At 36.8% G+C, this 17,184-nt stretch overlaps 1 protein-coding gene across 1 annotated transcript in view; it reads right to left on the minus strand.

The window, feature by feature from the left end:
- The window catches only part of KCNN2 (potassium calcium-activated channel subfamily N member 2), a 69,494-nt gene that overhangs the window by 22,820 nt on the left and 29,490 nt on the right, over positions 1 to 17,184 (minus strand). Inside the window, exon 4 of the mRNA XM_031557453.1 lies at positions 2,075 to 2,216. Within this exon, the coding sequence (XP_031413313.1) occupies positions 2,075 to 2,216 (142 nt within the window). The remainder of the gene's footprint in view (positions 1 to 2,074; positions 2,217 to 17,184) is intronic.

Here is a 17,184-nt window from a genome sequence, read left to right on the forward strand (position 1 = left end):
AAACAACTGGAAAACATAAAACAAACAACAAAAATCCATACAACCCAAGAACAATTAAAGACCTGAAGGAGTCAGAACATTTTACAAGTTTGGTTTTCAAAGGAACATATCTTGTTTCTGCTGTGAAAAAGAAATTGTTTTTTTTTGTGTAAATGGTACATAAACAGTACTTCAATTTTTTTCCAAGCAATGGAAACAACTGACATATTACTTTGCATCTGAATGTAAGTAGTACTGTGAAAAGCAAAATGACAAATATGTCCTATTGTTTCATTTCCTATCTGGTTAATTCACAAGTGTGCAGAATAATATGTGCAATAATCCGTTATCGTGGTTTTGTTTTTACTTTGTTTTCATCTTAATAAAATAGTATGGCTACCTACAGCCAGTAAAATAACAGATTGGATGCTACCATTTACACTACCATAATCCCAACAGCAGTGAAACCCATGGATTAACATCAATTCTCATTACACTTCTGCACAGCATTGAAGCTCCTAAGATTTCTGTTACTGTAATTTTTTTCAGACTGAAATGCCAATAGCGCTGAACAATTTGAATGCATATTCATTGCAAGCTAACCTAGAATTTAGCTGCTTCTGATCAGAAAGTCTAGTCAGACATGATAGGAGGAGGAATAATGACCTGATACCTGCATTTTGAAGCATTTGCTTCTTATTTCTCAATAGTGCTTAGAAAGAAGGAAATTATGATAGAGTTCTGCATCCATCCCTGTGGCAACATCTCCTGCTCGTCCTCCTTTTTTCCAAATGAACTTAGAACCACTTTTCATTCTCTCAGGTATCAAAATCCAGCTCAAAATGGGGAAAAAAGAAACACAACCCAAGAGATGGCAGATCTGAGCTTAAACAACCACCTTTAAAAAAACCACCTGAGTCATTCCTCTGTGGAATGGCTATATCTTCCAAATAAATTGTAAATTCTGTATTTAAAGAGACATGCATTTGCCATTACCAGCAAAATGTAGTGGAAGTATTTTCTAGTAAAGGTCAGAGAACCAAAACCCTATTAGACATTCTGTTTGTTTGCTTGCTTTTAAGAAAAGGAAAAAGTGTAAAACATCACAAAAATGCATTAACCTGTTGTACTCTTTGCAGATAAAATGCACTTTTACAAAAAACACATTTTCCAAACGTCTGTTTAACTGAGAAAATTTTTTGCTACCATTTGTTTTCAGCCATAATCCCAATATATCTGCATAAAAAGAAGGTAGATGCTTAAGCTCCATTGTTTATGATCAGTGGCAAGTGTTCAAAAAACATATGCATATCTCTCATATATAGTATATACAGTGCTCCTCTCAGTCACATTTATACAGGAGTCAATACAAATAAGAATGGTACGATGAGGAGCTTCTCTTATTTACAGTAGATATGCATAGATTTCCCAGACATTGTAATATGTACTCATATGTTGTCCTACTCCCTGTCTAAGTTTGACCAATTTTGTGTAATATAGAAAAACTTAAGCCCATATGCAGAACAGTTAATTAATATATACTGAACACGCATGGCCCATCAGTGATAACAAAAACTCCAAGTACACCAAAAATTGCACTGCATAAATCCCCTTAAAGCAATGGAATACTACATACAGTATGTTATCAAAATTATAAGAAATAGAAAGAAATTTACTTGAACCAGGTACAAGTAAAATGCATTATCAGAATACAAACCACCATGTTTTTACATTTGGAACTATTTTCAGAAATAGAAAGAAGAATTGTAGCAGTGGTCCAATTACACATGTCCAAAGACAACTGAGAAGATGTAATCTACTATTATTTAATGAAAGGTTCTATTAAAATTTTGAAGATGAAAATTACGACATGGTGGAATTTGTTTTTCTGTATTTCATTACACGTATGTTAAATTCTACCTCAAGAGGAAGTAAACCCTTTATTAACATGGGATGAAGGCCATGAGAAGGATGCAAGTGAGTCTACGTACTTTAAGAGGGTATCAAATAAAAATTTCTCTACGACTACTACAAGTTTTGGGATTAATTGCAGCAAACAATCTCATATCCAATGAATAAATTCAAAAACACTCACCATGATTCCAGTGAGTAAGCAGACTCCTTTCCCACAGTACGTATTAGGTACCATGTCACCATATCCAATGGATAGAAAAGTTATCGAAATCAACCACATGGCTCCAAGGAAGTTACTAGTAACATCCTGCTGATCATGGTACCTGGAAAGAAGAAGAAAACAAATACTTTACTATGAACATTTCAGTTAATTTTTAGTGCTGTAATAAAGAAATCCAGCAACTGGCCATATAACCACAGTTGTATCCCACAGTTGCTTATTTTTTTATTATTTTATTATCTTGTATGTTAGTATTTATTTATATTAGATTCTGTTACTATCATCAAAGTAGCATAAATCTCTTGGTTTTTATTAAAATTTTTCCACCAGGGCACAAGACCTCCTAATCCTCTGCAGTGTCACAAGACATCAGTCTACTATTGTTGTTGTAGTGAGAGACATAAAAGGATGTGTGGGCAAGCCGAACTCAAAGCAAATCTTCGCCTTATAATTAAGAAAATCCCCCTTTTGTGAAACTAAATATAATTTCCTACGTCCCATTTGTTGTCTTAGTTTCAGTATTCAAGTTTAATACAATTATTTGTCTCCTTCAAAGAAAACAAGTTCTGTTGAATAAATTCACCTTCACATGAAATATCAACTGGGAAGCCATGATGGCACATTTTAGGCATAAAATCTATTGTTGACACTCATCCTGTGGGGGAAGAAGGTCTAACAGAGTAACAGAGATGGACAGAGCTGCTCTGCATTATAGACTATCTGCAAAAGCTTCTTCAGATTGCAATAATGCCCACAGCTGCTGTGAAACCTTAGGTTAGTTATTGATGCTGTTGGATCATCACAAGTAGCATTTCAGCCAGTCTCCAAATCAGTAAGTCAAAGAGTGCCATCAGAGGATTTGCTCATAAATCCAAAAGCAACCTGCTTTTGACCACCAAAATAACTGCTTTAGTCTTCTTCCTGGAACTCACTCTCAAAAATGGAGCAGGAATGCAGAATAAGCAGAAAGAAACATTCAGGAAAACTGCTTACATTCACTGCAAGTATATGCAAAATGACTTTGTTATTTTGTTAGAAGTCTCACCTATGATTACACCAACCTCCGAACTCTTTACCTGCCAGCGACTGCATCAACTGATCCCAACCATCTCTTTCACCGTTTGCCTGTGCCCTCATCTCTGTCAGTTTCAGTGCTGTCCTTCTCACACCCTTCATGCAAACTTTTGAAGGTGTTTTGTTCTGTTCTGCATCTAGAGGAATGTGGTAATAGCACACATAGAGCTCCTAATGATGAGGAGCTGACTTAAATAAATACAGCCAGAACAAGAATGGTAGTAACAACAGCAGAGCTGTAAAATTGATTTAACTCATCTCCACTAAGCTCTGCACAACAAAACGAGATCTGGCATTGCTTTTTTCCAGTCTGCTCTACACTACATCTTTTAGATTTCATTCTGCAAACTTAGCATATAAGAGCTGTGAAAAATATGCCGCAGAGAGAGAAAGACATATTTATCCCATTCAGGAGGCAAGAAGAGAGCCTGTGCTTCATACAAGACCCTACAAAGTATCACATATGTGATATGACCCAGAGGCTTTGGATGAGCTTCACAGAAGTGAGCTAAACTCACAACACGTACTCTAAAGCTAGCAAGTCAGTTACATAACAATAAATGCTCATGTAAGTACTTGTAAGATACTTCCCTAATGCTTATCTTCGGGTTTTGAGCCTGGTCATTTCTGTAGTCCAGATGGAAATCAGTTTATCTGCAAAGAACATTACATTTTTCCTACATCTTGTCTGAATTTCTACATCTTTTAAATTTTCAGTGCTAACTATATAATGCTATACTATACTATATATAACTATATAGGTGCTAACTATAGAAATGCTGATAGGACATAAAAACTGCCAGAATCTCTCTCATCTGATTAAGATTTTAAGGTTATGGCTCAGCAGTCAAATGATGCACACTATTCAATAATCATCATCAATGCTTACGATTTTGTTGTGACTGGGATGCAAAGAATACTGTATGTCTCCTGTATGGGCTCAACTGCCCAAGAATGGCAAAGCACTCCAGCTAGAAGCCTATTACAAATACTATTTCTCTCACAGCTGTACAATGAGGAACTTCTCATATTAAAAATCCTCCAGTAAAACTGAGACAATGTAAAGAAGAGTTACTGTCCTGATACTCCTGGTCTATCCCAGATTTACAGGGAGATGGACTGGTTTTGTCATGTCTTTCTGTTTTCTTTTGTAATCTGTCTGGTGATTTTTAAGTTTCTGTGGAGAAAATTCTGGTGCATGCATAAGCCCTTCTGATTTTAGTAAGATGACAAGAATATCCTTTCAAGTACTATGCTATGTCATTATGCAATGTGATTACTTGGGATTCAAGACCAAGTTGGCAGGTGGAGTCTCCTTCCAGTAGAGTGGGAGCAACACCAGAATCTGCAAGTTTGGATTTTGGCTATCCTGTGTCTGCAACCAAATTAAGCCAAAAAACAAGAAAATAACCAAAAAGAGGAAAAGTAATTTCTTAAAGGAGAAGGAATTGCAATGTCATATTTGTACAGCCATGGGAACCACTGAAAAGAAAGACGGGAGATATTTCACCTTTGTTTCGAGGAGGCAGACAGAAAATTTACCCTTTCTGACTTGCTTTCAAAGTCACCACAGCTGTAAAGACTGAACTTCTCTGTTCATGCAGGAAAATAAGCATGTCTATCTATCAGTGCACCTCTAATGTCTGTCTCTCAAGGCTTGAGAAAAGCCAGCCACATCACTGTGTTCTTCACTGTTGTGACTACCTCCAACAGAGCTGGTGTAGTGGACATTATACTGAGGATAAAAGCTACCCACAGCAAACTGGAACAAGAACAAAATGGAACTGTCTCACTCACTGTTAGCTGTCATCAACCTCTACAGACATTTTCTCCTCCCGGATGGATCTTGAAAGATAGACTGGATACAAAAGGCTCTAGAATTCAAAAACACTTTTCCTAAACTACCCATTCACTCTGTTTGAGTGCTATGAAAAAAAAAAAAGGAAACTCAAAAGCTCGGGAAGAATATCAAAATAAATCAAAAACTTTCTTTCAGAAATAAGTTGCGGACAATGCAAAATCCAGTCATTACAAAACAAATTCTAAAACTTTATGCTTTTAGGCATTAAAGTTTAGTTTGATAAAGGCTCTTATGTTTAACAAAGCTCTTTTTTTTTTTTTTTTTTTTTTTAATCACTAGAAAAATTATTTAAATTCCGCTATTCTTAGTCAATAAAAACTTGGACTAGAAACATGGTGAGTCATTTAAAATTGAAGATACAAGTTAACACTTAATTATGTTAAAACTGCAGCTATATACAGTTTGGTTTCCTGGATGACATCCAGCCTCACAGAGCAGCAGAATAAAGGGACATTTAGAAAAGCTGTGTACTCCCTGGAGGCACGAAAATCCTTGGCTGAAGTTGCACAAGCAGAAGTATAATTTATTGCTTCTGTTTTCCTTCTCCAACAATGAATGTGCTCGCAGGCAGGTGGCACTACAGCTGGAACTTGCTATTCTGCAGAAAAGCCTCCTCCTGTAAAATGCCACAAGTCAGTTTTCACTAACTAGCATGTATCATTCCTGAAACTACTCTAATTTAAACCAAAAATAGCTGAATGGTTAGACTTGTGCAAAAATAAAGTTACTTGATGCCCTTCCAAACCAAACTGAGTGGGAGTTTTACCATTCATCTCAGGAAGATATAAATATATTCCTCAGCTGCTAGGGTTGTCAAAGCTATATTCCAGATTCTTTACTGAACAACATTTTCTGCTGCTTTCACTGTCAGTATAATGATTTTCAGTTCTGTTCTCCTTCAGAATTACGTTCCTATTTGATGATGTTTCATTTCACTGATAAAACATCTCCTTTCTAGCCTCATGCAGTTATCACAAATGGGTATCTTGACATTTAACAAACATTAATCTTATAAAGTAATAAGTAATAGGAAATCAAATAAAATACTTAGCTTAACCACTGGCACATTAATTGATGGTTAGCAGATTCACTTTAGTTCACCTTGCCTCTAAAGCCAGCCTCTGATAACTTCCAACTTTTTTAGTTTTGCTTTCTTTAACACGTCAGTGAAACAACTGAAGATGAAGGTGAAAAGATTTTCCTTTTAGTAGAGAAGAAAATGGTCAGCTTTGATTCAGTATTTTGATTTCAGTAATTATGAAAGAATCTGAAGCTTGCAGTACAAAGCCAATCTAGGGCAGTTTACTCTTGTGAAGTCTTAAAAACTTCAGACTAATTATGGCTGGAAACAGATTCAGGCCATTAAATCAGAAATTTGTCAAGATTCAGCACAGATGTTGATTGATCTAACTAGGTATTAGCACTCAATTACAGCACTGGGCCATTCTGTTACTAAGTGCTTGTTAAGTCTTTTTTAGACAGTAGACACTGGTAGCTTTTTTTCTGTTAATACAGATTTTTCTTTTGTTGAAATAAAGAAGAAAATAAAAGAAACCTACAGTTGCATTCAGATGAAACAGGAACACTGACTCACCCAACGATGTCACTGGCAGAAATGCTGCCTACTTTCATGGGGGGGATATCACACCTTCCCTTTTTTCTATCACATCTGTTGAAATCTTCAAATGTTTTATGAACAGCATCAAAAATGTTTTGCCAAAAAACCCCAAATTTAATCCAGTAGCACTACTGAACCCAATCGAAACAACTGCTGCAATCAAGCAGTCTGCATTCCTTCTACAAAGGTTAAAATGATAATTAGTTTACTATTAAGAATATCAGTGGACAAATACATGTAAAATTAACAAAACCAACAGGAAAATGTTAAGTAAACATTATTACACGAGCAGCATCTGTACTATATTAACAAGCTGGAGAGAAACAATAATCTAAAAGACATCAACTGACAGGAGAAAGAGCAATCAACACAATAACAGAAGGGTGAGATGGCATGTTTTAAGAAAGTTTATCATTATTCTGGAATATAAATCATATTTTAAACATAAGTGTGGAGACATACAAGGATTTGAACCCCTAAATACTTTCATATATCAATGCGTGGACATGGGGTAAAGTGCCTTTTGAAAGTTATTTGACTGACACTCCTGAAGGTCTTGTCTTGCTTTCTTGGAGCTGACACTCTTGTAAATCACTATACCTGTCTGCAGCACTTGGAGGTGGAAAGAGTTCATATTTTTTCCAAGAAAAGCCACTTGGTTTCAAATCTAATCAAATATATCAACGTTACTAAAGTTATTTGAAGTGTTACCTACATTTTCTTCTTTATCTTTTAAATAAATGTGAAAGTGTGAAGGAAAGCTGCAAAGGAATTCTGCAAGTGCTGGGAAACTGGTAAACTTGTAAAGGTGGGATAGACAGCAATCTGCTAGAGACTGCAGCACAGATAGGAGTGCTCAGTATACATACACAAATAGTTCTAACATTGGGAATAATGTTAGAACTACTGCTTCAGGTCTTAGACTATATGAAAATGAGTTGTATGGAAGCTCCCAGATAGTTTGTTCAGGGAAACTCTTTCTTGCCTTGTTACAGAAGTGCATGCACACACACACACACACAAATCTCACCCTTAAGGCTTATCCCCCAACACGATCATGTTCTTACTCCTACCATTTTCTTTTCAGCAATGTCAAGTTTTTTTGTCCCTTCCAGTGGTGTAACCAAAGAGAAACGTTATCTCCATTAAATTCCACAGCAAAATTCCCATTGCCTTCACTGGGATCAGGAATTAGAAATCCAATTTCTTTTTGTCAAAGTTTCAGCTGAGGATTTTCTAAAATGTTTCCAGTTAGTGCTTCCATGCTCACCCATTTCAGAATTTTTACTATGCCTTTGTTTTCATCTCACATCCTGGGTGCCAGGAAACCTCCACTGTTATGTGTATGACTATCAAGAAACATTCCAAGAAAATTGCTAAGCTAATTACACTTCCAGCTTACAGGAAATGTAAAATGTGATGCTTTTCCTCTTCAACATTTAGAAGCATAATAACAAAATAAAATGCTTATCTGGGGACTTAACTATAACATATCCTTCCAGCATGCTTGAGATTCAGTAGAATGATGAACAAGCTAAAGATCTTGGAAAGCCATCTTCTAAGTCTTAAGCCATAAACAGTCCTTAAGTGCTGGAGGCCTGAATGTTTTGCTGGTTCTGCATTCTGCCTGTCAGCAGCCTTTCTTTTACGAAAAACAAAGTAAAACAGAAAACAAAACAAAACACACAGAGAAACTGCCTGGAGTCATCCAGTTGCACCCATCATGAAAAGCAGCACTGTTTCTCCCTATTAATTCTGTTACCGCCATAGTCCCCACAGCAACTTGTTAACAGCTTCCACTTCTCTTTCACCTCTTGGTACATTGCATCTTTGGTGTTCCTACTGCTGAATCTCTGAAGAAAACATTAATAAGTGATAAAATGCTTTTCAGAATGTGTGTGGGTTTGTTTGTTTGCTTGTTTTTGTGAATAATATGAATGAAATACTTTACTGGAGCTTTAGCATACTTCTTAGAAAGCTTGCTCTCACTGCCTCCTTAGACTACATCATCAGCCAGAAAAGAAATGTTACCATCACCATCCAAACAGAGCCTGTTTTTATTTTGTTTTTTTTCTACTCTTTTGTCTGTACCTCCCCGCTTACCACTTTAATGCAGCAAAAAACTCCATTTGTTTTTGGACAAGGAGAATAGTGTGGTTACTATGAAAAACAAACATTACTTATAGTTACAATACATGCTCAATTTGGCTTTTAGCCATGAACTATAAGAATATAAACTTGAACATTCTGAAAAGCATATATGATGTCATATTTGTCCCAGTTTTGTTGATTCTAATAAGATTTGCCTGTGTCAGTTTTCATCAGTTTTAAAGGAAAAGAATCTACAGAAATTGTATATAATTCTAGAAAATTGTGAAAGTGCTGGAAAAAAAACAGCAACAAATAAAAATTATACATATCTGGCTGCAATATGTTTTAGCATCAATCTATCAAAATTAGGGAAAAGCTAGCATGGAAGGTACTGAAAAGATCTTTTAAATAGAAATGTTGTATGGTTCAGAAAACAGAATTCCTAGACTGCCTGAATGAAAAGGGAGAAGAAAGTTAAATACAGATAAAAGGAGGTAGCTTTATTAACAAGTGGTATTTCTTGACATTAGATAAGATGGAAGAACCATATTTCAGGAAGATTTAAAACTGAATTCAGTGGCATGAATAACAAAAAACAACCAAGGTTACAGTAGCAAGACAAAAATGTATACAAGACATGAATCCTCAAATTTCATAGCACAAGGCAAAGAGTAAATGTCAGGCAGTAGGACAAAGTTATACCTACAAACACGTATGACAGATCTGCTAATCTCTTTATGATTCACACTTGACTTCAAGCAGAAGCGATGTTAAAAATGAACAATACACACAGGTATCTGCATGGGCAGAAGGAGTGAGCTACACTTATACCTCACAGCAGGGCAGCAGCATCACGAGCATCATCTTTACTGTCCAGCGCTGCAGACAGCCTGAAAAGCACGAGTCCATCGCAGCAGAGGACAGGAAGACAGAAGAAGCAAGCAGGAGCTAACCAGGAAGGGCCACTGCCTGATACAGCACCACAAACAAGGCTGGGGCTCAGGCTCTCCAAGTTTCTGACTAAGCCCACGCTGTTTGCAGCACAAGGTCCAGACCTATGGCACTGCACTGCTGACGAAGGTGGTGAGCAGAAGCCAGGATGCCCTCACCTTGCACAGGGTCTCTGGCTCAATCCACAGACAAGCAAGCTGAGGGACCACAGAGAGCTTGACTGAAGAGGAGAAACAGCTGCTATTTTGTCTGGCGCAAAAGAGAAAAATGAGCAGTGCTACTTCAACTTTGAATTGAATTCAAGATAGAGAGAGGATGACTCTTCAGTCTACTGGAGAGATACTGCCTAAAATGCTTAGAAGAGGAGTTGGGGAAAGAAACACATCAGCACCAAACCTAGACAAACCACTTCTCAGTAAATAACAGCTCTGCTTTCAAAGCCAAGTTTATAAAATAATCCGGGAAGTCTTGAGACTACAAGCACACTCAGTAAGAAAAATAAAAAACAAAACCTCCTGTAGATGCTTTTCCTATATCATGCTATGCTTTTCCAGTATATCATTTTTTTACCAAATGAGGTTCAGAACAGAGGCTGTTATAAACATACAGCGAGCTAAAAGAATGCTGTAATGCATGAATGTAATTGGGCCAAACTAAAGCAACATAAATGGCCTTGGAGCAATACTTTTTAACGCTGTATTTTGTAATCTTAGAAAATAAGACATATATCATGTGTATTTCCTTTCTGCAGCTATCCATTTTACAAAGTCTGAAACTTGGTGATACAGTAAGAATGAATATTATTTCAAAGATTTGCTGCAATTTTTCCAAGTTTCTAACAGAAGTAGATGAAGCTCTATAATTACTGAAATATCAATCTTTGAAAAATCAAAGGAAGTTGTTAATGAGCTCTACAGTTAATCCTTCCGTATATCCAGCAGCAACTAATTCCCTGCTAAAATTTTCCTTTATTTTGCATCTTTTATTTTCTCCAGAGATACCTTGATACTATTTTACTTATAAGCCCCTGCTGGGAGTTGTTCTGTTTTCTTCCGTTGTTTTTTGTTTCTTTCTTTCTTTCTTTTTTTTAAAGTTCAGAATGCCAAATATAATCATACTTGCCAGAACGACATAAAGGTTAGCCTTCCTTTTCTCCTGGATGCACATGTGGGTAAATGGGGGATAACAGGAGAACTACAAATCATACAGCAAAGACGATGCTGAATTCTCAAAGAAGACTTAGTGAAAAACCAAGCATTCTGAAGGTGTTTTTCTCCCATGGAACTAATAGCAATTATCAGTATGCGAATTATTGCTTTTCAGTATCTTGCTTTGTACTGCAGAAGCTGATGTATTTCCTCTAACCAAAAGGAAGTACAAGCTCAAAGTCATAAAGCCCATTCTATGTGCCCAAGCATGAGAACCTCAACAGTACTACCAGCATAAGTACTTATTCTAATGAAAAGCACGTTGTAAGCAGATGACCAAAAAAAGGTCTGAGAGAATTTATCATTTTCATTAGAATTTAAAAGCGAAATACTTAGACTCATTCAAATGTTCTTAGCACACAGAATCACAGAACGGCCCGGGTTGGAAGGGACTTCAAGGATCACGAATCTCCAGCCCCCCTGCCATATGCAGGGCCAGCATCTTCCACATTTAATTCTAGACCAGAACAATAAGATTGCCCTATGCAGTACCTTGGAAGTAAAAATTTTACAAGAAACAGAATTTCTTTTTAGCTGGATCTTTGTGGTAAAAAAATTATCTGACTGCCTTTTTGGACAAAGCTCACAATTTGTACCATAGGCAAGGCTGGAAATGCGTTTAATTTAAATCAGTTTAAAATGTACTTGTTTAAGGAATGTATTTTAATATCCTTCCTGAAAGTGACAGGTTGCATTGAGCTCAGCTTCCTGAAGTCACATTGCTTGAAACTATACAGATTTTACTGCATATTCAAAAAACAATTCCAAACATAAAGTCTGTATACTTTTCAGTCACCAGATATTTGTGCCAGTTTTTACCACCAGTTGGTTATCGATGTACTGATGGTGAAAATTAATACACTCACTATGAAACATAAAGAAGTATAAAATATAATTATATAACACTACATAGCATATTAGACAAAGAAAATACTTGTAACATATTTTTACACGTGAAGCTTTAGCACGAGGCAATCAATGTTAAAGGAAAAAAGTGTTCCTCTTTTTCAATTCTGTCCTTTTCATCTCTGATCAAAAGGCTGGGAAAATACTGAAATCATATTGCCTGTAATAAATCTAGAGATAATAAATCCAGAGACACTCACCTACTAGACGTCAAGAAAGGTCATTTACGCAGGAGACAAAATTTTTGTTTCCCTTTGGATGGTATGATGCCTCCACACTGTTGTATGCCTTACATCAGAGTGAAAGCATACACAGATCACTCATGGGACAGAAGTTCTGTCACAAGTCTCACAGTGCAACTACACACTGAAATAATAGTTTCGGTCAGGCTATCAGAAACATAATGCAGCTGTAGGGCTTAGCTACAGTGATGGTAATAATGGACTACTTTCTTCATTATAGGCCTCTGTGGTGTCATATTTGAAAGGAGAAGTGTTGTCCAGATAGAAAATGCTTAAGAGGTTTCTGCTGTTCGGTGTTAAAAATGCCAGATGCAGTTACAATTCCCTTTGCTCTGTTTTAGACAGTGGCTTAATATCAAATTCTGTGTGAAACTGTGTGAAGTCTAAGTTCTCTGCTTTCTTCTTTTATCTTCTCATTAAAATGAAGGTAAAAACAAACTGGTATTGCTAGTTTTTCAGTTTCAAGTTTGTTTGCTTTCAGGACAGCATAACTCTCAAGGATCATCTGTCCTGTAGGGATCACTCTTATTTACCGAGAGAAAAAGAAAAAAGAAAAAGAACAAAGATATAAAGAAAAAAGATCTTGCAATGTTTTCTCTAGATATCATGTACTAAAGAGACTTCCTTGCGCCTCCAAACTCTCCTCACCAAGGCTCTTTTATTGACTGATACTTGCAGTAAATACTTTCTGACCTTTCATTTCTCTTAATTCCAGTAAAGAAAGGAATGAAATTCTACGCTCTCAAGGAACTTCAGCAAGCGATGTTTCAGAAAGACAGAGCAGTTACATACTGTTACTGTGCTGTACTGCAGGTAAGAAGTCTAAATTCACAGCTGAGCCCATCCTGAACTTACCTTTTTCACTACCTACACCTGCAGCATGCGTCTTGTGGCTTACAAGCTGAACGTGTTAGAAAAATCCTCTAATGATACAGAATTTACCTATTGTCTATGGATTCCTCAACAGAGCTAATTCCTAGGCAAATCATACTTTCATACTTAACTCTTTGGACAGGGTGCAGGTGAGAAAGCACAAAACAAGGAACTGAGTTCCTGATGAAGTAAGGATGCACAGGGTGGGAACACACGACTCTGTTCTTTCTACACCTTTATTGGTTTGATGTGAATATTTTCTTTACTTTCACCTGTCGCTAATTATTCCTTTTCCAGATTGTGTTCATTAAGGCTGTCAATATAATAAGCATTAAATTTCAACATAGCCAGCAAAAGCAAGAAGACATCTGTTAAAACCTGAAATCTAATTCACAGTGGTCTCTCAGCCCTGTACAGAAGGTGAGGTCATGGATGGGGCAGACTCATGGAAATGCATACACATTAGCAGGTCTAGTTCTAGAGAACTACCCTTGGGGAGCTACTAATCGTCCTCCTCCATTGAGTTTATTGGCTGAATTGTCCTTCTGTAAGATTTTACATATAAAGGCAACTGAATCCATCTAAAAAATAAGTAAATAAAAATCATTTTAGGGTTCTACAAACACCGTTGCAGAGGTACAGCTCCTTCTGCCGTCTTAACTTTCAGCTGTCCTCCTTTGATGATTATCACTTGAAAGCATTCCAAAGAACAATAAGAAGAAATCTTTTTATTTATTTATTTTTTGCTCTCATTTCAAGTAAGTAATGATGACCAACAACACGGAGGTCAAACACACCTTATTCCAATAGAAATCCATAACACTAAAGAATAAAGAAGTCAGATATGCACAATAGACGATGTTTGTTCTAGGAGAGGAAGAAAAGAAGTAGATACCAAACTCAAGGTATGTGTCTTGCTCTACTGCTATTGGGACCACTTTATACCTAAGTTATATTTCTGCAGTTAAAAAGTATTCATTGTATAAATGTGCTAATAGGACATACTAACTAAAAAAAAATATTTGAGTAAAATTACTTCTTATTTTAACTTACACAATAATGATCTCGGATTTGTCTAGATTTTTGCACTCAAGAAATTGAATTGTGTATTATTCATAGTGAAGGAGGACAAAGACCTTCAACGACACTAATTTAAAATCCCTGGAAAGTATATCAGATCCAGTGTCTTGATTCTCCACACTACTCATCTCCACTTAATTCCTCCCTTAGCCACATGAGCTGTGACAAAATAGAAGTATGAGCAGAGCTGAAGCCACAAAGCCACAAAGCTTCCTGCCTGGGATAGCCCATGTTTTCTGAATGTCTCTTCCCAAAGACTGAGAAATCATAAAGTAAGCATGCAGAATAAATTAAATTACCTGTATTTTGCATACAGACACACTTCCTTTCTGAACAGAATGGGTAGAGCTATGTTGGACATCTACCTGCACAATAGTTTTAAGCAATATAAAAACACTAGCACTTCTAACATTCTTTAATAGTGTTGCAAATCTAAAACCATTTGGGTAAGCAATGGGTCAAGATGACATTGTTTATGAAAATAGCACAACAGAAGGATGTATGTCCTAGAAACCAGATAAGCATTGCCTAATGAGCCGTACTGTTTATGGAAACTCAGTGGATTCTTCTAAAGTAGTGTCCTTTAGATGAGTATAGCTCACTCTGACACGAAAATTATACCTCTGGAGACCCTTAGTTATGGAGCAAATGTAATAATATCAAAAGTTTCTTAACTGAAAGTAAATCACTAACCACTCACCTGAGAGAGGGCAGATATCTGGGTGGGTCCTAACGTAACTAACATTGTGAAAATAGTACAAAAATGAAAGTTAAGGAATTAACTTAGTGGAATTCTCACCTAGCACCCAACTTTGGGCAAATATGAAATAAACAAAAATCTGTACGTAAAATTGTTTAATTGCATACTGGTTATGCAACCCCATATATAATACTACAGTAGAACTTTATGCTGGTTAAGTTTGAACCAGCACACCAAATGTGTTTATAATTCTCTTCATGGAAGAGACAAAAGAGCTTAAATGACTTTAGAATCATGGAATCACTCAAGTTGGAAACGACCTTAAAGAACATCAAGTCCAGCCATGAATTTTGTTCAAGGGCACAACAGACCTATAAAATAGATTCTCTATTTCGTTCTTCAACAAACATTATGTAGTCTAAACAATTAACTGCATTTTCCACTGAAGTTTTGCACATCTTTATATTTTTAGAAATGTATGAGTTTTATGTTGGTATACTAAGACCTTCAGTTCGATGTTCTATCCTACACACAACACAGCCTGTTACCTGAATAAAAGCAAAACAAACAATATTGACATCATTAAAGCCATGCTAAAATTATTTCTAATATAGATTTGTATTTTTGTTAAAACAGAAATGAAAATGAGCTGATCCAATGTGCACTTCCTGGTACAGATTGTTGCACCTCCAACACACACTGGAACATTTATCCTTGGCATTTGATTCTTGACTAATTATCTGTGCCAAAGTGTCCTGTTCTAAAAATTAAGAGAAATCACATTTCTTTCCTCCAGAAGTACAATCAGTGAAGGACAACAACATCCTGCTGTGGAACATTGATTGCATCAGCAGTTCTGCTTTCTAGCACACAAAGAACAAAGAATGCAACCGAATCAATCTGATTGCAAGGAGATACAACTGTTTGAGTAAATATCATGCTAAATGCAGTATTATTAAAAATTACCATGCACCACCTTTGTTAAACATTAGTATGCTTAGAACAGATAGAAAAGTAATGCTGGAAGTATTACTGAGAGCTGACAAATGGCTCTGGTGTTAAATTAACTAGACGAAAAATATATTTTTCTTTTGAATACCTTGGGAAAAAATCTACTGCAATTTAACACTGAAGATTAAACAGTCAAGGTTACAATTTTAGAAGCTTATTGGTCTGAAGGCATATAACGATTTTCTGAGGAAATGAATGATTAAAAACAGAAAGATAGGTACTTCTGCACGAATATTTAATCTGAAATCTCACTGTCTAATTTCAGGCAATGCTGCATCTCTATGATTTTAAATATGACCTGCAAAGGTTATATTGTTCTTTCTGAAACACAGTGAAGAATTGCTTTCATTAGATGACTCTTACTTAACGTCAATCATTTGCAAGGTCATACATATGCTAATGCATGCCTAGAAGGATGCAGTCCAGCCTGAGGACTGACAGTAAGGTCACAAAGAAAAAACATTTTGTACAATTCTTAGGTCAAAGTAATTAAAATAAGAGACAAAATTATCAAAGCTACCAGAAACAAGCCTGAAGCAGCAGATGGACAGCACATTTGTTCTTCACCAGTGTGTCACGTTCACCACAATGAGTCCGGAGGCTGGAGGGGGCAATGTTTTATAAGCCCGTCTTTAAGCTTCACCCTCAGATGTACTCAAATAGTAAACTCAAAACAAATCATTGAACACTGTGACACAACTGATTATTAACTAAGTACTTTCCATGCCCTTCAACACTCTCCTCCTGTGTTGGAAAAAGGAAACCATTTCATCTCTTTGAACATCATGTCCTATACTAGTCCTCAAAAGCAGCAGAATACAAGTCAAAAAAGGAAAATGCCTCCAGCCAAACTCCGCAGCTCCCCTCAAACTACATCAAGCTGCATGCAAGAGGACGAAAACATTTCTTGTTCCTTTCACATCAGTTCCTTCACTTTAGCACCTACACAATCAGCTAGGCAAACACTGCCTTCTGACTTTCTGTTGGTTTGTTTCATTTCAAAACAGCCCAACAGCATGAGACAGCTAATACGCAACAAACCAATGGGGGGAGAGAAAAAAGGCAGCATTGGTTCTTGCAAGACTACTTCTTGCAAGCAAACACTAGGTACTTATGTGTCCTGAGTTCAGCTGAGACAGTGTCAATAGCACAGTGATGTTTTGGTAATGGGCATGCATGCCCAGGACTGGGCCACTTAGTGGAAGAGCTGGCATCATTATGGTCTGGTAGCACGGGGGCAGGGCAGAGCCAGGACAGTTGGACTGAATAAAGTAAGGGGTTATTCCATATCCCTCGCCACCACAGGAAAGGCTGTAAAGCGGTGGGGAGCGGGAAAGGGACCAGCCAGGCACCAGTCAATGGACTTGTGTTGCTAGCAGGGCATTGGACAGCAGGTAGTTGTTAGCTGGGCATGGGTCAGTGGGTGGGGAGTAGTTGTACTTTGTTTGTTTTACAC

This window comes from Meleagris gallopavo, chromosome Z, assembly GCF_000146605.3.
Source record: "Meleagris gallopavo isolate NT-WF06-2002-E0010 breed Aviagen turkey brand Nicholas breeding stock chromosome Z, Turkey_5.1, whole genome shotgun sequence".
In the NCBI taxonomy this organism is placed as follows: Eukaryota; Metazoa; Chordata; class Aves; order Galliformes; family Phasianidae; genus Meleagris; species Meleagris gallopavo.